The 21,675-nt window shown below is 47.5% G+C and overlaps 1 protein-coding gene and 1 long non-coding RNA gene across 2 annotated transcripts; both read right to left on the reverse strand.

The window, feature by feature from the left end:
* Positions 1–1,123: 1,123 nt before the first annotated feature.
* Positions 1,124–3,487, reverse strand: LOC119154697. Its single transcript, XR_005106519.1, has 3 exons — positions 3,343–3,487; positions 2,299–2,563; positions 1,124–1,375 (listed from the first exon to the last, which is right to left on the reverse strand). It is a non-coding gene; the product is annotated as an uncharacterized LOC119154697 (long non-coding RNA).
* A 4,911-nt stretch (positions 3,488–8,398) lies between these two features.
* LOC119154906 (somatomedin-B and thrombospondin type-1 domain-containing protein-like) lies at positions 8,399–20,953 on the reverse strand. The gene is made up of 5 exons (XM_037402899.1): positions 20,682–20,953; positions 17,182–17,376; positions 16,163–16,241; positions 14,180–14,356; positions 8,399–9,371 (listed from the first exon to the last, which is right to left on the reverse strand). The coding sequence occupies exons 1-5, from the start codon at positions 20,908–20,910 to the stop codon at positions 9,254–9,256; spliced, it is 798 nt and encodes a 265-aa protein (XP_037258796.1). The 5' UTR covers positions 20,911–20,953; the 3' UTR covers positions 8,399–9,253.
* Positions 20,954–21,675: the final 722 nt, after the last annotated feature.

The following is a 21,675-nucleotide window of genomic DNA, read 5'->3' on the forward strand; positions in this document are numbered from 1 at the left end:
AGGATGGACCTTATCACCTGCATTGCCTTTTGGTTTAGCCCAAGGCTGTGCATTTCTGGAGAGGGTTAAAGGATTTGGCTGGTTTTAAAGACACTCCGGCCTGCCGTGTACTCTTCCATGAAAGTGAGGTCACTTCCCAGATGGAAGAGAGAAAATGGCTTTTTGCATATCCACGAGCTAGAAGAACAACTCTATTTATGCTACATCTACCCACTTCTTACCAAAGGTGCACAACAGGACAGAACAGACCCATTGCAGGCATACAGGATATATAAAAAAATGGATGATCATAATCCTGGAAAATGTATTTGCCTAATTGCATGGCTTCCACATTTCCCAATAAACAACTTCAATACAGTCATTAAGCCATTTTTACTGAAATGTACTACCATAAAGCTAACGTATTGGCCATTGCATTTGCACATTTTGTTTAATAACCCATTCCCACTAGGTTAAAGTAGCAACCATTCCAGTGTTCTTGCTTTGGAAGCCACTTCTAGGCGCTTGAAATGCTGGTCAGAAGCGCATTTGGAGATATGGAACATCACAGGGCGCTTCTCTTGCTACCTATTAGCAGCGCAGCGCCTCTCCCTGCTCCTGCCCTTCCCTGCCTGCCTGTTCCAGCCAGGCATCCTTCCTCCCCCTCACCCAGCGGACACCGGGCAGAGGACACTGCCCATCACTCCTGTGACACTTATGACTTATTGAATGGGTTTATTCCCATGACTGCTTATGACTCAGTGCTGCTCGGGGCTCGTACAGCTGCTGTGTGGTGAGGAACTCTTAAAAAAAGACTTGTTTCAGGCAGCGCCAGGCAGCGGGCAGGCAGCAGATGTGCCATCCTGCCTCACCGCCAGCTCTGCTCCCTTCTCCTTCAAGGACACAGGTGACACACTGTGACTGCATGGCTTGCTTCAAACTCCAGCTGAGGGCAGCTGTAACACACCCTGACACGTCAATGCCTTTACATTAGTAACACCAATTACTGATGCCAGCTACGGTAAACGCTCCCCTCTCTCTGACAACCCCAATCACATCAATTTAATTGTACGTTGGTTTTTACATGTAATTTTCATTTCTAGGAAACCTCTGTTAATGACTATTGATAGTGCAATTCTAAATGTTACCAAAAAAAAACCCAAAACAAAACCAGAAAAAACCACTTTAGTGGAGCTGAATGATTTCTCACATCCAAAGGTCCCATTTGCCATCAGGTTGTTTTGCATTTTGACACAGAAATTAAGCCACACAGCTGATGTGCTAGAGGAGTCCCCATACTTGCCCTGTGAGCCTGCACCCAAGATGTGGTGGTCAGCTGTCCATGATTTCACACAGGCAGGACCATCCTTCGGAGAAACAGCATTAACCTTGGAGACTATTTGCATTTGAAGGAAAAAAGAAAGAAAAGCCCATCCACATTACAAACAAAACCACAGCTATTCCCGAAACGCTGCGGTTGCGACTGGAGCCGCGAGAGATACAACTGCAACTGCTGAGCCAGGCACTGGAGATGCCCTGCACCATCAGCCCATCGCCCAGGTGCGCGTACAGCCTCTCCTCTGCACGCTCAGCATCTCCGACAGCACAGCTACCTGCCGGATCCTTCTGCTTTGGGGTTTACTACTGACTTGCAGGCCAGCTGCCCTATACACGGTACGAGAAGTACACAGTAAATTCTGCCCACTGCTTCATATATTAATTCTATATTTATATATATATATATTTAATATATATTTATATATTAAATATATATCTATTAATAACAACATTTGAACTATCACTGGCAAATAGAGACCATTTAAATTCAAAATTTAACTAGCTCAGAGTGAATTACCTCTGGCCCCTTGGGAAGGGCATCTACCTGGTCCCCTGAGCTGCCACCAGCTGGGGCTCTGTGCACGGGAGATGCTGTTGAAGGTGGACCTGTCCTTCTGTTGGTACCTGACATGTAGTTAACATTACCAGTGTGGGCAGTCCTGCTCCAGTCAAGAAACTGCTCTTAAAAACTGGTTTAGAAATTCGCATTAGGTCTAAGCCTTTAATCATTAAAACTGAGACCTTCAAAACTTAAAACTAGGTAAAGATCTATTGGATTATTGAGACAATGAGACTGGAGTAACAAAGCAGGCGTGAACATTGCTATATAGGATACAAAACTGATCTGCCTCTGTGTTCTCCACGTATATAATATTTTCAAAGAAAATGCTCATATAAGGAAGCAGTGTAAGTGGGGAACAAAGCTGCAGTGACGCACAGAGGGGCACTGCTAGGGCTGGCTGGGCTACCATATATACTTACTTCTCTGTTTTGACATTTGCTGTTTGATGGCAAAAGCTTAACCAGTTTTTGGAAGCTGAGATGTTTATGTTCACCAGGTCCTGCAGTTCGTACTCCACTATTCTGTGGAAGAAGGTCTTGCAGATTCTTCTCCGTGGCTGTCTTTTTTGTCCTACCTTTTTGTTACCAAATCATGTCTGGGGTGCCCCCCGGCGTGCCAACAACACCCCGTCCCCATCAGGGCGGAGGGGCAGTTTCACAAGTCTCTCCCCGCAGCCAGGCAGCTCTGAGGACAAACAACAAGAAGAAATAGCATCTTACAGCAGAAGTCTTAATATTTCATAGCCCTGTGCCGGTAGCAAGCTTATGGCTCTAAAGGGTCATTTTGTGCAGAGAAGACTGCAACTCATTTTGGCAACCTCCCAGCTGATGATGATTTCATTTTTAGGGGAACCTATTCCTGCATAAAGCCTTGATATTCCCCCCGGTGCCCAGAGCGCGCTCAGTCTCTCACAGCACAGCTCCTTTCCCATTTGTTTAGATGTCAGAGGTAAAACAAGGCAGCCTCACGCTGCATTTGTCTCCCCTACACACAAGCATGCCACCCTGGGAGGTGCTGTGCTCCGGGGGCTCGTGTATTATGTCTTTTGGAGCTGGCTGTCAGTCCTCAGTACACACTGTAACTAAGGCTTTCCAGCTTAGCCAGCATAATAAACAGTGGTGGGTTTCTTGGAAATATTTAAGCTTTATTTCTGCCATAGAAAGATGAATGGCTTAGGACTTTATTCCTAAATTGGGCAGATGACATTAATATTCAGAGTGCAGCACGCAGAGGAGCTCAGCACGCAAAAGCATGTACCTGTCAGGATTCACCCTAACCAGGCAAACCGAGGGGGAAAAGCCCGGCAGAACACAAGCTCCGTGGCTGTGGGCTTTCGTAACCACATGCAATCGGCTCTTTCCACTGGTGATCACAGGCTGCATTTTCACACTGCTGTGCCCAAACCAGCACAGCCGATGCCCCCAGCGGGGAGCTGAGAGGGAGAGGTGGGTGAGGTGACTCACTTTGTGCCTGAGCATCATTTGTGAAACAGCTCGCTCATTTATCCCCTTGAACCAAAATCGAGCTTTAAGCCACACTCCTTCTTAAAGAATTTCAGGGATCTGCTTCTGTATTGCATCCAGCTGCTAGACACAGTTAAAACAGAGAAAGGAAAAATAACAGCATCCTGTTGTCATGTTGGAGAAACCCCGTTTCTCCACCTAGTATCCTTCTAACACAATTGAGAACTGTTTCCTGGAGATGCTCTCCTATATCCCACCATTTCTCCCAGCAGCCAGGATGCTGAATCAGGTCACAGGTGCTGCCCCAGGGGAGCCCCCCACAGACACAAGCACACTTGCACTCGGATGGGGATGGTGTCCAGTCGCACTACGTGCTCTCAGACAGGAGCTCCAAGCACTCACAGATCAGCCTCAGCTTGTGGGTGAGCAGGAAGGCACAGGATCCAGCAAGCCAGGCAGCGTCGGCTCGCCCCTGCCAGCAGAAGGAGCTGAGGAACTCCCATTTTTCCCATTTTGCAGACAGCTTCTGCTCCACCTGTTAACAGCTGAAAAATGGTGCAAGGGATACATCAAGAATCGGTTAATTGGTCTGAGGATCGTTACAGAAGAGGAGGAAGGTGAAAGCCCAATAGTGCTGGCATCATCCTGCACCACCATTCCAGGAATCCAAAAGCCGTTAGCAGCACGGAAAGGGCACAACAGAGCTCAAGTACAACGAGCACAGAGCACAGCAGGTAACAGCAATGGAACAGGGAACAGAAAGAGCGATGCCGACCTCTGCCCAGGTCCCAGCACAGGATCTTCAACCCTGAGGGTTAGGGAATGGTGGTAAAAAGAAACATTGCACCTCCTTTGTGGCATGGACCAGGGTGTGGAACTCCTGGCTTTGGGGGAGTATGGGGTCACACACTGTGCCTGAACTCAGGAAAAAAGGGTGATATTCTGGTATTGGTCAGCAGACACGGACAAACTGCACCATGGTTCCACTTTTCTCCCTTTCCAATATCAATTTGTTTACAAGATGCAGCCGAGCACGTCCTGTCCCGAATGCACATCCAGGTCCCACAGTGTCACAGCGAGCTGTGCACATGTGTCACAGGACAAGCCCAGCTGGGGGTACAACAGCCCAGCAGCCTGGAGACCCTGCATAGCCCTGGGGATTTAAAAAGCTGGTGATTTGACGGATGCATAGAACAGTCTTTACAAGTGAATGTATTTCACCCAGCTTGAGAATGAGAGAACCAGGGTATTTAAAAAAGAAAAAAAAATATCTTGCTAATATTTGGGGTTGTAGTTTTAAGCTGCAGGAGACATGTTTACAGAACAGAATAATCTCTGCTGGTTCAGACTCTCCTCTCCTTTCTCACCTCTACTCCTCCACTTGCAGTGTCACGACTATCACCAAGCAACTAATGTTATAACTGGAAAGGACTTAAAAAAACCTTCTTCACAGAAAAAAAAAAAAAAAAAGAAAGAAAAAAAAAGGCAGTGATCTTAATATTTAAGGACTCAAAATACACAAAATGAAGGGTAAAAAAAATCAGGTTTGGAAAGCTAAAGATAACAGAGTAGTCTCATTTATGGAGTATTGCTGACTCCTACCATTCATGCAGAATGTGCTCAACTTCTCTGGCCACTGAGCAAAAGAAAAAAAATAGTTTGTCCTGAAAGCGACAAGGCTATTTAAGAAAATCACATTTTTTTACTGTTCTTTACCTTTACCTTTGGCTCCTGAGCTTTCTGGGCATATCTTATCTCTTTTTTCCAAATGCACAAGGGCTTTCTCCCTAAGAAAGGAAGCAGATCCTCATACATTCATTGTTGAATGGTCTTTTACCACCTTATGTTTCAAATGCAGAAGAAAACTGTTGAATCACAGGCTGGGTGCTACAGGGTTAAGGTGAAGAAAAGCAGAATTCTCCCAGGGTCTCCCTCTATCTCCATCATGACTGGAAAGATTTCTCTACAACTGAGAAAATCACATGGCTTCTTCAGCAGTTTGTAAAATGGCCTGGATTTCTTGCTTGGCTTTTCATCATTAAAAATTGAGATCCTCAGCTGGAGAGCAGAGGGAAGTTAGGAACATCAATCAAGCTTAATTTTCCTTTTGCATAAATCAGGCTCACTGGTTCTTTGGCTTTATTTGCTCTTCTTTCATCTGGAGCCAAGCTGGTGCCTGGAAGATGGAGCTGCATGTGCACAGCTGGCAGCGCCTCATTCTCCATGCCCAACAGGATGATTTGTGGAAGATGAGGACTACGCTCCTGGCTTCATGTACTTGCCTTGGGAGACGTTCTCCTGGTGATACCCACTGGTGAAAGGTTTTTAGCATTGTCATGGGAACGGCTGTCATATTTGGTGAACAGCCTCTCCTCAACGTCTGGCTGCCTTGCATGTTTACTGTACAAAGCCATTTTTTCAGGAGTATTTTGCTTTGGATTTCCAAGTCTTTCCCAAAACTCAGGCAGCAGAAATGATGGAGGTTATGATGATGATGATGGTGATAAAGCCCCTATAAGGAAACAAGCAGGACTCAGTATGTGTCTACACCATGAGTGGATCTTCATTTGCAGGGAAAGTGATCTGACAGCTTCATTATCTTCGTCAAAGTAAAAGGCTCACTGTTGCTCTCTCTCACACACACACACTTGTATCTCCTTCCTTCCTCCAGGAATTTACCAACAGGATTTGTCTGTACAGTCACCCAAAGCGTGGAGGTGAAGCCAGCACACTGCACAGCCCTTTTTAGGATGTGCTGATGCAATGAGACATTTGCAATGTCTTGTTTCATTAAGAGACATAGCCAGTGTAGAACCACAGCTGCTGTGAGGGTCCCTCAGGGACTAATTCTTTCATACTCCTGCATCCCCAGGGTTTTGGTGACAGAAGCAAAGACTGGAAGTCCTACCAAGCCAGCACCAGCAGCTCTTGTTAGGAACTTCTGTTATCAGCTCTCAGGGCCAATGCAGCAGCAAAAAAAAAATGCTGACCAACAAGTCATTGGCCATAGGAACAGACTATTTTGTGCTTACTAATTTAGTATCACGGCTGTCTCACAAGCAGGACCCAAAAGAGAGCACTATTGATAAATAACTCATTTCGGTCAATTCAAAATGAGGGCTTTTTTTCTCTGACATTTTCCTCAAAACAGAAGCTTGGAAACAATGAGCAGGCTCAATGAAATACTTTGTTTGACTCATGTTGTTTCCATTCTTGAAATAAAACTCCAAAATCAAAGATCAAAGCACTTCTTAGGAGGTATAATAACATTCCACCACTTCTAAATCCCCCTTTTTCTTCTGTCTCCATTTACGAGGACTAATCATCAAATGTGACATGAATCCACAAGCAGTTTCAGTCAACCTAAAGTGCATTTTAGCAAACTTACCATGAAACTCCAAAACATATAATGAAGCCCGGGTTCTGTAGTGATCTGACCCAGATTATTATATCTAAGCAGCCTATTCTCAAACTTCTCAACTCTCCACAGCTACCTTCGCTCACTTAAAAAACTGATTCTGCAAACTTCCTAGACATCAAATTTACACCAAACCTGGCTAGAGTTTCCTACAGTTTCTGCCAGAATAGGACAAAGTATTATCAAAAGAATGTCTCTTAGGGTTCACTTATTCCCAAGACACTGAATCAGGAGGGCAGTCTGGTACCCTGAAAGGTTCACAACCAAACAGACTAGTGTCAGGACTAAATCTGTGACAGAAAGTACTATGACAATTTAATAAAAGTCATACACATAAACATAGCGCAGATAACAAGTATACTCAGTAAATAATAGGTACTGCAATTAATGTGCTTTTAGTTGCCACATCCTTTCACTGATGACAATAAGGCTTTTCCCACTTGACACTATCATTTATAACCTTGCAATACAGCCTTTTTCTACTTGACTGGTTCTGATGTTATAGGAGAAGGGCACTGGAGTGAACGTAACTTCTGGAAGACTAAGTTTTTTTAAGCATTATTAAGCAAAAATTCTGTCCTTTATATCTTAAGTACTCAATTCTGAAAGCATCTGATAAAAGCAGGGTTTCGTGTTGTCAAAAGTTTGGATAGATTTTGAAAATGAAAAATGTTTCCAATAGGAGGCTCCACTCTGCTCCTGAAATGACCAGCTGCCTCTTTACAGTCCTGTGACCCAATATGGGGCTTCTGCAGGACAAAGAACAACTTCCAATGACTAAATGCTACCGTGATTATGTCTCCACCAAGAAAATGAAACTGGCTTCCAGCTCAACAGGAATTCCTCACTGCAAAAACTGAAATGCTGTACTCCCGTTATTTATTCCCAAGCCATCTCTCAGAGGTTCGCATCCCTCTGCTCACAAACCAGCAAGTACTCCTGAGCAGGCCACAAGTTAGTTACACATTATGTCAGACAGTGAAGCACAAGCCCTTTTTTTTTTTATTTTTTTCCTTAAAATCTTGCTACTCTGGGATGTGATCAACCCACTGTGAATCATTAATCCACAGAGACAGCTTGTAACATATAATGAAAAGCAGAGCCTTGCTCTCAAATCCCTACTGTACTGGCCAAGAGGCATCAGGCACTTTCAGACCTCTCATTGCCATACTACACATGCCTCTAAGCATCTCAAGCACGTATCCACAGAGCCCTTTAATGTTTCCACAAAAGAGCCTCAACATGGACATTACACAGGTTTCAGAATCCAAATCTAGAGTCAGACTTGAGCATTTAAACTCTCTTCTGGAGCCACCCCCAGCCACTCACCTGGGTTTTGACAAATGTCATTACACAGACGCTCACCACTGCAGCACCCTGCCGCAAAGCGCAAGTCCTTTCTGTAATTTTCTTTAAGCAGATCCAGAAGCATGTGTATATTAAAAGAAACATCACATCCACTTCTGCATAGTGGCAGGTCGTGGTGCTGGACTTACACCTGTAAATCCTGACTAATTCTGGAACTGGATAGCAGCGACGTTTCCTCCAGTCTTACCTGCTAGAGCAGAGGAGTCAACAGCGGGATCGGCTGGAACAAATTAGGCAGGTTCACGCACTAAAGAGACGGCACTACACAGGTTAATCAAATAGATACACACTGGAAGAATGTCTCCAGTCTCCTTTATTTTCATTTATAGAAAAATATGAATATAAATCAGAAGAATTTAAAGAAAATATTTCAAATATTTTCCAGTCAAAAATACAAAGCTATAAGATAGCCCTCCTGGTACAGCTGGGATGACTTCCTATTTAGAGCCCCAGGAGAGCACTGCATTTTGGAGCAACTCAGAGATGCTCCTTGAAACCTGAAGTCCAAGAGCTAATTTATCCCTGGTACCTTCTATTCTCACAGATTTGAACAGGCTCATTTCTATGTTTTGCTGTTGTCTCAGCAGCACAAAATCAACCCTCTGTAAGACTGAGGATCAATATGAAATGGTGAGACCAGGGAGATTGAAAACAAGGGGAAGATATATAAGCATAAGCAGGAAGCATCCATGAAGAAGTGCCATTGCTATGAAAAGCAGGCACTTGAGTTAATTTATTTTGTGTTGTTGATTCTTCATTGAGACTTTAGAAAAATAACAATTAAACCTGGGTTCATATGGCCTTTTTTGTCCAATTCCTTATCTGGTGAATTCTTGTTCCTCTCAAGAAAGGGGGAATTTGCAAGAAGTCATCAGGGTCAGACAGGCCCCTCTCAGGGATAGAAGGGCAGAAAGAAACTGGCACTTGACAGCCACCCTGATTTCTTTGGAAATCGAGGAGTACACACAGACAGAGAGGATTCAGGATGCCCCAGTACAGAGAGCAACCTCTTGAAAGTAAGTGGCACAGCCTCTGACATGAAGTCATTGCTTTGGTTGTGGTTCCGACTGCTGCCACACGCTGGTGCCAGCCATCACAGCACTCGCTCGCTGGGACTGTCAGAAGTTAGATGAACAAGAAGCTGTGAACAGAAGGGCAGGAGCAAGTGTCTAGCTGGCGAATTCTCTTCCAGGTTCCCCTGCATCGAGGGTTCCCTACCGCCTGCCAGTGCAACAGCTGATTCCTGAAACATAATCATAAGAGGAAGAAAGTTAATGTGCTGCACCGCCGCTGCAGGGCAACGAGGGCTTAAATCACCCCGTAAATCCCATTTAGTTTGCTAACATCCATTTTCACTCCATGGATCCAATTCTGCCTTTCTACTGCTGTAAGGAAGCAGCAACCACAGTGACCCCCATAGGATTACAATAGTGCCAAGTAAAGCCCCAGTCAGGCAGGCACACTGGACTAGAAGAACCCAGAGTAGCACATACTGTAGATGTTAAGTCCAAAAGGATTCACAGGAATATTCCCTCGAGGTGCCCAGCACTGCATGCAACAATTCACAAAGCACACCCACATCCCCATAACTCCTCTCGTGAAAAACCTGACAGGTTACAAAGTTACCCGACAGGTTACACCCCTTTCTCCATTTTTCTTTATAACACCATGCTCCCCCTCAGCAGGCAGAGCTCTATTGCCACCCATAGCCACCAAGGTGCTGGATAAGTACCTAGCACGCAACACACAGCACGTGTCTGTGTGAGCAGGTGCAGAGACAGGAGCATCTCTGGGTAACCACAGTAGTGGAACGCTTGCCTAAGCTTTTCTGCCTTGCTAAGAGCTACACGCCAACACAGCTTCTGGCTGGCAAATAGCTGGAGGTACCAGACCCACAAGTGTTGGGACAAGGTTACTCACAGGCCTCTTAAGTAGAGGACAAAAACCACTTTTTCTCCCAGGTCCATCAATACGTTGACCAGAACTGAACAGAGAAATATCCTGTTAAAACAACCAAGCAGGTCCGCGGGCCATTTTTCCCAAGCAGTGCTGGCCTAACGGCCACAGAAACTTAAGTTTTGCTATAGCGCCGTGCTCCTTCCCACATTTTAGCATTTGTTGGTCTAAGGGAACTTCTCACGTCAGTATGTCCCAGCCCTGACCTTCAGAGAAGCACAACTGGATCAACTCTTGCCCTGTGCAGACAGCTGCCCACAGAATAGCCCAACAGACCTCTAAGTTCTGCTTGTTTTATAGTTTTCTGGAAACTGGATTGCTCCAGCTCCACAAACATAACCCTGACCTTGGTTTAATGAGATATCATGCTCCAGAGCACAGTTTTATGCATCACGCATGGTTGGAAAAGGCTCATTGTATTTTTCTTTTGGCTTGGGGTCATTTCAAAATTCCAGAATCTGCACAGGGGGGATTCAGATCCCAGATCAGGCCAGCTGTGCACAGAGCAGTCCCATACCCTTCAGAACTCTGGGCTGCAGCTTTACCTTTAAAAGGCTTTACTCCTTAAACATATACGCTAAACCTGCTTACTCTCATCTTGCTGATGAGGAAGGCAAATACTGACTTTGCCATAAATCAAGTCCACCCTTCCTCTCTCCCTCCATCCCACGAGCATGGCCCCAGACTGTTGCAGTCTGGACATTCATGTGCTACAACTGCCACATCTTGCTCCAGATGATGAAAACCAGCTGATCCTCCTAGACACAGGCTGAGCAACAATTTCACAGATGTCAAGCCTGTGCTTTATTTGTAGATCTTTCAGAAGATGACCCAAAATTAACAGATCAATTTCCTGGCTCAATGCTTTGCCTTGTTTATCTCATAACCTTCCAGAAGAAAGAAGCCAATGCAAGCTAGATTATCCTAGCTATCCTCACCTGATGGCCACAGGTCTGGCCGAAAATCAAGGACTTTGGAAAACCTCCTCAGCTTGCATAACAGAGGTTAAAATGAACCAGCATCTTCTACAGAGTGGGAGACAGGTGGAAGGCACAGATAACCAGCATCTCTCTTCAACCTGAAGCATTTATAAGCCAGACCCCACTTAGACAGAAGAAGATAATTAGGAAATACTCATCAAAATATACCAGCACTGCTGAGTTTATTTTAAACTCTGTCAGATGTTTTCCTTCCTGAGAGTCACTCTTGGAACAATATCTCAGGGAACTAATGTTGGCACAAGCTGCCGAGCTGACAGGGTGAGAAGCACAGTGCAGGCACGCGTGGGTGCGACGGCAGCAGCTGTGCATGCTTCCCCGCACAGCCTCAGCCAGCAGCCCCAGAGCCCCGGGCCAGCCCACCACGGCACAGGTCAGCCGGCACAACCAGCGCTCTGTGGTTACCGCAAACTGTCCCCATGTCCTGGCAGAGTTACACCAGCAAGAAGTCAAAATGAGCGTGAACCGAGCATACAGCCAAGAGACTTGTGAACAGATCTAGGCAAACAACACTCGCCGCATCCTAGGCTCTGGCATCAGCTTTGGCCTCCCACCATCCTCCCTCTCAGGGAAACAGTTGCTTTCCCATCTCCTTCCACCTTTCTTTACAAGCATCGCATTTACGCCTTCCACATCTAGCCAGCGACTCCCAGCCTGAGGAGCTCACCACGCGATCCCCTCAGAGCACTGCTCCCCTGCAAAGTGCACACTCAGATATGGCCACTTTAACAGAAGGCAGAAGCCTTTTCACAGACATTTCCCTCATCCCACTCAATGGCTGTCCCCACCAACAACCCAGTATCTTCTCAGAGATCAGAGGTCAGTTTTTTCCTCCATGCAACCTCGTAAAAAAAGTATATTCTTTCTTGAAACAAATTAGAGGATAGCTCTGTTCGTATAAAGAATACCTATAGCAAATAGTTGCGCTTGAGATGTTGATATCAAGAAAATCAAGCAAAATACCCAGCCCTGGCCAACAATCTCCTTGACTCACCACTGTAAGGACATACAGTGATAAAGATCACCAGACCATGTTCTGGAGGTGTCCTATCTGGGGGATACAGGAGAGTTACCTAAAAGATCCATGCGGAATATAAGGGAGGCTTCACACACACGCACACGCACACGCGCACACACACACACACACACACACAGACACACAGACACACAGACACACAGACACACGCACGCATGCACGCACGCACGCACGCACGCACGCACGATGAGGAAGCTGCAGACCAGAGACATCATTCATGTTCCACCTGCCAGTCACACATCCTGCTGCCCAGCGCTGACACAGCTGCCCAGCGCTGCTGGTTCAAGGAGGCTTAAAGTGCATCTCCATTGCCTTTTGTAGAGGGCAGCTTTGTCCACTGCTCAGGCCACCTCTGCCACTCCTTCAAGTCTATGTTACCACCCTGGCAATGAAACCAAGTGAACACACACAGTACCTCAGCCTGGCACACACAGAGAGCTCATACCTGCCTAGAAAACGCCACAGACATGACCTCATTTGACATTACAGGCAGCAACGCCGGAGGGGTAAAAGCTGGCGGTGTTAGAAGTTGGCTTTCCTGCTGGCTCTCACATGCCTGCAGTGCAAGGGTCCCACCAGTTCAGCTTACAGACCCCCAGCAAGACTCTGGGAACAATTTCTAGGCTCTGCTCAATTGGGATGGATTTAAACCATCTGCTGAGGTGAGGGCTGAGTGCTGACTTCAGTGAACCAGCCACCGTTCACCCCAGCTCCATTATCGTTACCCCTCTCCAGCCTTCAGCCTACCAGCTACCTGACAACCAGATCACCAATCCTAAAGGACACAGTGCCATTTTCTGTGCTTCCACTCAGTGCTGTTCACCAGGTCAAGCAAATGAAAATGCTCGCCTCTTTTCGCAGCCCAATGAGGAAATGAATTCCTGAAAATATTTTTATTTTGCTTAATCTGATGTTCCTGTCTGGCTCCAGGGTTTTAGTAAAATAACATTATTGTAAGCTTTTATAATCAGTTACATCTTGAACACAGGCAAGAGCTACTCCTGGCCAAACCAACTGTGATTTTTTTCTTCTTTATCTAAAAGCTTTTGGAACCTTTGTACATAACAAGCCCAGGCAGGGAAGGAAGAGGCATGAGAAGATGACTTCCTCTTACAAAAAAGCCTGAGAAAAACCCTGCCTAAAAAAGGCCGTTATTGGCAGTCTTGGTAGTGCAACACATTGTGTGCTTCAGGTCTGACAATGCTAATTTAGAGTTTCTAATTCAAATGAACATGCTTATTTCAACATTTATATAAGATTTTAAAATATCCCTGCCCAGCACTGATGGACAGGCAGGGCTGCCAACCGGTTTCAGAGGATGCCTTTAACAAACTAACAATGGGGCTAAGAGTATGAGCATAAAAGCAGTGCAGAAGCTGTCCCTCCAGTGACCACAGCAGAGCTCGGGAGCCAGGATTCCTCTGTTTCTGGCTCTGCCACAGATGTGTTCTGCAGCTTCAAGCCATTCCCTTCCTCTTTGCTGGAGTCTGCTCAATTTGTACAACCTGGGTGGTCCCCATCAGTCACCCCAAAGCTTCTTCAGCTTTCCAGGGAAAGGATGCTGAAAGTGCAAAGATTTAACAGTACTTCCATCCAACCTCAAGTGCCAGCACACTTACACACACCAAGTCCCTAAGCCAGCTGCCACTCACCAGAAACACTCACAAAGGGTCACTTGTAGAAACATAATCCCCAGTGCTTAAAAATCAGAAACAGATTTGGTTTTGTTTGACATCAGACAGGACCATTAACCTTAGAAGCATTGCTAGAGTGTCTTTAAAACAAAAAACCTCCACAACTGTGCCACTTAAAAGTCAATGAGATTTAGCAGGCTAACTGCAGGTACTGCCACACTTCAGTCCTGGCTCTGTCACTGGTTTAATACATGAGCTTCCCCAGGTTATTTTGTATCTGCAAGAAACTCATGGTATGCAACAAAGACCAGTTAATATATGTAGAGTGCTCCAGAGAGCTGCACGCAGTGCATTATGAAACTGGGACAAGCAGATCAAGGGAGAAAAATGAAAAATTCAACAGGAAAACAAAAGCTAAAACTCTTACTTTTTGCTTCCACTGCCATCCCCATAACAATGTAGGCTTCTGGAGTCTAAAGCTGGGTGCTGACATTCCACACAGACAGTGTGGCCCTCCCTGAGATACTGCATCCAGTGAGTGTATGAGTGGTGGCTGTGCAAGCAGCCCGGCGTGATGGCCACAAGCTGGAATTCAACACAGTACCTGCAATCAAAACAACCAAGCAGGTTAGCTCAGTAACGAGATTAGAGCCCTCCATGGGACTAGAAGAGACAGACTAAACTGAATGACCACAGGACACTAATTCAGAAAACAAACAAACAAAAAAATCCCACACCCAAGGTCATAAAAACCAGAACATGGGGTGTACCTGCACTTCAACAAGGTTAAATAGGGAAGAAAACTACTCTGCTGGTGTTTTCAACTGACATATCAAAAAATATCAGGTATTACTGGCATCTTTTTTTACAAATAGAGATGCAGATTGGTCAAGCATTTGACTAAAGCAAAAAAAAACCCCACCAACAGACAGGTCTTCTGAGTGCAAGTCTGGTATCCACTTGCTGAACCACACTTTATCATCTACTCTCACTTACTTATAACGGGTTTTGCAGAGCAGCTTGCAACAGGAACTAAGAATCAGTCTGTACACGATGATGTGATGATCCCCCTCCTAAGTGACACAGTGGGGTTGTCATATCTCAGTGGGATGACTACCAGATTGACACAGCACTTCTGCCCTGCTCAGACTTTGCTTTGCTTCTGATTTTAACCAGACCCGAGAGGAAAGCCCAAAGGAACTGGCCTTGTTTGGAGGGGAAAACCAAGGAAGTTCAGTAACCATCTAGAAACACAGCAGAGGATTGGGTTCTAGCCTAGACTGGTCTGTATCCGTCATTACGGGGATTTCCAAACACCTTCAAGCAGCACACTGAACCATGTGAGCTATTTGCTTCCTTGTCTTACCTGAGGGAAAGAGCAAGGATAAATATGTGTGCAATAGAGCTGTGTTCACATTTTTGAATTTTACAGGGAGAAGGCTCAACTAATGAGGAGTCCAAGGAAGGCTCAGGGTGAACAGATGCTCTTTCCTTCAGACACGAAAGTGAGGGGGATGGATGCACTCACACACTATGGAAATACTTACATGTGCAACAGCATTTGGGGAAATAAATCAACAAGTGCATGGCTGCATCACACTGGAAGAGCAGCTTTGGGAAACTCCACACAGTGTTTACAGGAACAGCAGATCTCAACAAGAAACAGGCAAAACACTAGGGACTGCAGCAAGAACCCCTGGGGAATAACGAGCTTGCAAAGCTGTGTATGAGGGGTTACAGAGTGGAAGGTAACCTTTCCCATCAGCACTGTGTCACTGCTAGCCATGGTCCCAGCTGGGAAAGAAGGGGAGTGGGAAGGCTGATACCAGCTCCCCTGTGTCTGAGGCACCAGCCCGAAGGCAGAGCAGCACACACACAGAGATGGCTGTGTCTCAGAAGACAACATGCAACAGAGCTTTCTGCACAACCCTGCCTGTACCTGTGCGGTGCAACAGTGCTGCAGAGGAAAACAGGCAGTGTTACAGCCAAGAAAGGGCTGAAAAGGGGGAAAGATGTTCTTCCCATGCAGCAAGATAGCAAACCCTGTCCCCTGGGAATTTACCCCATTTATGTAAAAAAAGTCCAGACTGCACCAGATTCTACACTGGGAAGTGCTGAATGAATGGTCTTCGGATTTTTGATCACACAACCTTAAACAGCAGCGATGCCATCAACAAAGAGCTGAATTTCAGTCTTGTACTGGCCTTATATCAAGGCAGACCCACAGCTTTCAGATGCACTGCAGTTACTGCTGTCGCTGATGGGAGAGCAGCACCCTGCTCTAGAAAAGAGCCACCCTTCTGCTGGGAAACGCTGATTCTGATGGGCAAAAAGCTGGGCCCAAAACTGCAACCAGTGAGACACTGAAGGTGGAGTGTGACTGAGCGCCTGTGCTGAGCCTCCAACTTACCCTGCTCTTTCATTGCCATCAGCTGCAGCTCTTCTTTTCCTCGCTTTTCCAAACCCTCCTGTTGTTATTAATGCTGGGACTGCGTATACCAAAGGGAAAGAGTACACATAGCATAAGTGGCAATAATGCACTAAGGCTGTTAACATCTGCAAAACAGTAAAGATAGGCCTTTAATGTCATATGCTTTTATCTTCAGGAGGAGACAAAAACAATTCTAACTTTGTATTTTCACATTATCTGTGACCATCAACCATTTCACTAAAAAGAGAAACTGTCCTGTTGCCAGTTTTCCACCTAAGCAGAGTAAGCCTACTTACCAGGCAGACCCAAAAGACAGAGTGGGGAGGCAATATTCACTTAACAACTCTCAACAGGTTTGAAAAAGTCAGTTGTAGCCAACATCCAGACTGGACCGATTTTGACCCCAAAATACCAGTAAAAATGACAAGCAGCTCTTCTAAAAATCATTTAAGGTACATCATGAAAAGTTGACTTGAACAAACTGAAATCAGGCTCTTTCTCCAGAAATAGATGGAGGTCTCCTCTGCATGCACTCTGCTCCAGTGCAGAGAAGGCATACCTTGCCTTTGATGGGTATTGCTCCTTCATGACTTTTTGCAGATGACTCATAAAATAAAAAATATTAAAAAGAAAAAAATCCTGCTTAACACTCACTTACAGAAGTTTTAAACAGGCATAAATCTACCAACTCTATCAAAATTGCCAGACATTTACACTTGTATAAGCGAGATCACAACTGGCCTGTAGTATTTCACTTTTGAAATACAGCAGATCTCAGCCCACAGCAGGCATTGCTTTCAAATACTGTCCAGGAAAGGATATCTCTAAGCCCCTGCGTGAAGAGCACAGTTCTCAGTTACACCAGACAGGTCCACAGCAAACATGCTGGTGTCTGAAAGCAACTCTTTTCAAGTACAGTAAAGAAAGATCAGCTCTGCTGCCTCAAACACGGGTCCTCTCCTCGCGTATCCAGCCACTTACATTTTCAGTGGACTTACTCAGGGACTGTTTGCACTCTGTTCCTTGCTGAGACCAGTACTCCACACAGCCAGCCCTCTCCTCCAGAGGAGGGCATGCCTCTCCTCCGTTCCTGGGCTCCAGGATGATGTGCCTCCTCCGAACACGATACGTGGTCTTGCAAGGCTCCACGCAGCCACTCCAGACGCTCCACTGAGACACGACACAGGGGATAACTGGAGGTAGGGTAACAAACAGGGACATAGAAGGTTACAGAAGTTATGTCAGTGATGTGCCTTCTCTAGAAAAGACATTTTCTGACAAAGCTCAGTACAACCTTCCTTATTTCACGCTTGTCCCACAGTTCTGTTCAGCAGTTCCCAGTAGCTCTGCTCCCAGGAAATTACCTGCTCCAGCCATCCAGAGCAGTCTACATGGGGCCAGTCACCTATTTCTGGTTTTTTTCTATTATTTCTATCTCCTATACTGCTGCAACCCTCCCCTGCAAACTGGGACCTGCACTGGATGAACTGAGAAAAGTTTTAAAATTAGACAAGGTCAAATTGCATGGTAGGGGAAGAGCAGGATAAAGAGCAGGAGAAAAGGGAGGGTGTTGTAGACCCTTCATGCAGATAAGGCCTGAAATCTTACCAACTTCTCTTGTGAGATGTCACACAGCACATGATGACCAGCCACGGAGTCTGGACCACAGCATGGCAGGCTGGAGTTAAGTTCAAGAACTAAAATGAAATACAATGGCTTCCACTTTCTACGTGTTGGAACCAGTCCCAAAATAGTCTGAGGATGTGACTCATGACTTTAAATTTTGGAAACCTGCACTATGTAGTGCTTCAAAAATCTTCTCAGCATTGAGCATCCCTACTTGCTCTCACATAGTAGCCACGGTGCTAAACTCCTAAGCTTTGACCTCCAATGCAGCTAAAGAAATGCCTGCCTTCAGCATTCAACATCCCATTCGCTCAGTCTGGAACACACTGGCACCACTCCCTGTGTCACATATCCCCTTCGTGATCTCTTCTCCATGAGCATGCCCATAGTTGAGTTTCATAGGATTGAACCTTTGGGGAGAGCTATCAGGAATAACACAGGAATCACTCAAGCACAAGAGCATTCACCTGCTGGTCTCTCCCAAAGGCAACTGGAGCCATAGCCCATGACATATTTGATCAGTTGTACTTAACCAACACAACCTCACCATCAAGAACAATACCTTCAGAGAAAAACACTTGCAGGTCAGCCTAAACTCATATATTATCATATATTATTTTTTGCCTTACATATTCTCAGTTGGCTACAGTCCCTCTCCTTGCATTTCTGTATCTTGTGACTGAGCTGAGCCACTGTGTGACAAGACACCACACCAGCCTTTCTAAGGACATCAATTTAAAGATGCAGATACGGTTGAATGACGGACTTGGAAGTGCTCGGTTAAACCAGGGCAAGGTTTTGTTTAGACAATGGTCTTGATGACCTTAAAGGTCTTTTCCAACCTAAACGATTCTATGAGCCCATTCAAATCCGCGAAGAGCCACTATGCTCAGCACCTTACAGTAACAGGCATTTGCACCCCAATTTGAAAGGCATTCAAAAGCCTGAGTCCCAGTGATTTCACTGGGATATGAACTGCTAAATGCTGCTGCGAATCCCAGCCTTTCTGAGCATTGATACTTCAGTTTATTCTCCCACCAAACACAGATAAGCCCTTGTCCTGGTTTAACCAAAATCAGGACACCCCTGATCACTGCATTAACCTCATTTGAAACTGCCCTTATCTTTCAAAGCTTCAGGAAGATCTTTTAAATGCTATTGCTTTTCTTCTTTGTCTAAAGTCACCACAAACAGCTTTTTAAACCTATTCAAAGATCAGGCGTTAAATCAATTATCTAAGTGATCGAGACTTTTCATCTATGCAGCAATGGCACCATAAAAAAGTCTGTGCATTGGATCGTAGGCTTCCCAACGTTATTATCATTTTGTGCATCTGATTTACTCAGAATATTCTGCTCTCTTCAGTTTTGTCTGCTGTCAGATGTTAATGCCTTTGCCTTAATATTTTGCTTTACAATTCAGTTTGATAAAGCAGCTCTTCAGCGGTGGGAGGAAGGAAAAAAGGCCAGGCTGCCAAGGCAATACTAGTCAAAGTAGAACTGGGTCCCTTACATCCACCGCAAATGAATCACAGGAAATAATGCAGAAATACCTCATCCTCCACAAAACCAGCTTTCTCGCCGATGCTGTTATTCCTCTAGCGAGCCACAGGATGGCACCGGGCTGGGAGAGGCAGCCCAGTGCCCCGGGCTGGCAGCGAGGGCAGCCCTGGGACACCTGCACGGCTGCAAAGGTGCCCAGCGCAGCGAGGGGCAGTCACCGCTCCGTTCCACCCCCTCACAATGCCTAACAAGGGCTGCAAACACTCTCCTTATTACTCTTCTGTCATGTGAGGAATAGACACAAGGGGTTCCCATCCATCCCAGTTATCCCTGACTGCTGAGGGCAGCGGGACACAGACTCAGCGGGACTGCAGGAGCACCCAACAGCCCAGCCATGTGCAGAACAGGCACCAAAGGCACGGGGGCATCCAGCCCCAACGGCAGGACAGCCGAGCTGCACCCTCCCCACAGCCCTGGGGTGCCCTGCCCCAGGCCAGAGGTGAGCCAGGTTTACGGGATCCCATGGGCAACACTTTGATGCTTGCTGCTCTCCGCTGCACTTAGGAGTTGCTGGTCCGCAGACCCACCAGCCTGTCCTCATTCACTGACGTGGCTTGTTTAAATCACTTTGGAATTAATTTATTTCCCCCCTTTTTTCCAGCTCTTACTTGAAAGGAAAAGGGCAATTGAATCACGGGAATGCAGGCCCATCTGCCTAGAGCAAAACTCTGCTGCTAAGGCACAGCCATGCAGGTTTCAAAAAAATGACATGATGCGAGCGGGTAAGACTTTTTGAAGGTGCTGTTTGTGGGAAAGGAATCCGAGATTGCACCACTCACTAAAATCACTTACCTCCTCAATTCACATCCGCACTTTAGCAGAAGACATTTATGGATGGATGGAGGGATGGATGGATGGAGGGAGGAAGGGAGTGCTGCTGTGCCCCTGGGAGGGCAGCGCTGCCTGGGACCCGGCACACGGCCACACAGGCACTGTGGTCGAGGCTGCCACCAGATCCAATGCTGGAGCTGTCGGTGCCTTCTGCCGGGAAGCACGGACTAACAGGTGCCGCAGAACTGATCCCATCCATACTCATTCAACCCACAAGAGGGAAAGGGATCGGGGGATTCTGACTCAGTCCCACTTCGCTTTCCTGTCCAAGCACGCAGCATCCCGACGCGTCCCGCCAGCGATCTGCTCCAGGGGACCCCAGCACCCCCGGGAGCCACAGCCTCAGCGGGGACCACCGTGCCCGCAGCATCCCTCCGGCCGGCCGCCCCCTCCCGCGTCCCCAGGCGCCCAGCGGCGCCTCCCGCCCGGGCAGCTGCCTGCGCGGGGGGCAGCGGGGCCGAGCCCCGCCGGCCGCTCACCTGGGCAGGCCCGGGCGTAGTCGTGGCAGCAGTCGAGGGTGCGGGCGCACGCCTGGTCGCAGAAGCAGGGCCCGCGGGAGCCGTCGGGCCGCCAGCCGGCGCTGCGGCAGGCCTGGTCGCGGCCCGGGCAGCACAGCCCGCGGGCGGCACAGCCGGCGGCGGCGCGGCGGGGCAGGACCGGCAGCACCAGCAGCGCCAGCAGCGCGGCCCAGGGGGGGCGGCCCGCCATGGCGGCGCGGCGCCCTCAGCCAGCGGCGCTGCCCGCGGCCCGGCCCGGCCGCCAAGGCGCGGAGGGGGCAGGAGCCGACCCGCCTCCCCGCGCCCGGCAGGGGGGAAGGCGGCGGGGCGGGCCGGGCGGAGCCCCGGTGCCGCCAACCCGGGCGGCCGCCTCGGCCCGGAGCCCTTCGGTGCCACCGGCGGCCCCGCAGCGGGCGGGCCCCCCCCGCCTCGCCTCGCCTCGCCCGGGGGGACCGCGGCCCCGGGGCGCGCCGTGCAGCCGCCCCGCACCAGCCCCCGTGTTCTCCGGGCGCTCCCGTGCGGTGCCTCTGCCCTGACCCTCTGGGCAGAGTTCGGACACGCATGTCTGACGGCCAGCGCTTACCAGCCAGATCATCATCGAAACGTACTGATCAAAGCGCCCATCTGGGGCCGGACTGCACTCCAGCACACCCCAGGAGCCACCACAAACCTGAAGGTACTCCATTCCCAGCACAGCAGCCTGCAAGAAAGACGCTCCAGCTGGCTATGCTGCCTCCCTGCAGATTTACCCTGAATTTGCTGCTTACTTCCAAATGCAAGAAGCTTAAAGCGATTAGAGCCACTGGCGTGAATTATTTAGCTATTCAGGAGGAAGCTAAAGGCTTTACTGTAAGTTTTTATCAAACAGGCTTGCTCTAAAATATTGATCGCGACAGATGTTATACTTTGCTGAATACTGAGCTGGGATTTACAGGACCCACCCACTGGTTCTTTTGCAACCGATTACTGTTGTACT

This window comes from Falco rusticolus, chromosome 10 (genome assembly GCF_015220075.1).
Source record: "Falco rusticolus isolate bFalRus1 chromosome 10, bFalRus1.pri, whole genome shotgun sequence".
Taxonomy (NCBI): Eukaryota; Metazoa; Chordata; class Aves; order Falconiformes; family Falconidae; genus Falco; species Falco rusticolus.

What these genes read in the sequence shown, in the direction of transcription:
- LOC119154906 (XM_037402899.1), bottom strand. Translation starts at nt 20,910, where the DNA reads ATGGCGGGCCGCCCCCCCTGGGCCGCGCTGCTGGCGCTGCTGGTGCTG. An exon ending in AGAGTGCAAACAGTCCCTGA is followed by an intron (nt 16,242 to 17,181) that starts GTAAGTCCACTG and finishes TGGTATACGCAG; the next exon opens with TCCCAGCATTAATAACAACA. An exon ending in GATGGCAATGAAAGAGCAGG is followed by an intron (nt 14,357 to 16,162) that starts GTAAGTTGGAGG and finishes TTTTGATTGCAG; the next exon opens with GTACTGTGTTGAATTCCAGC.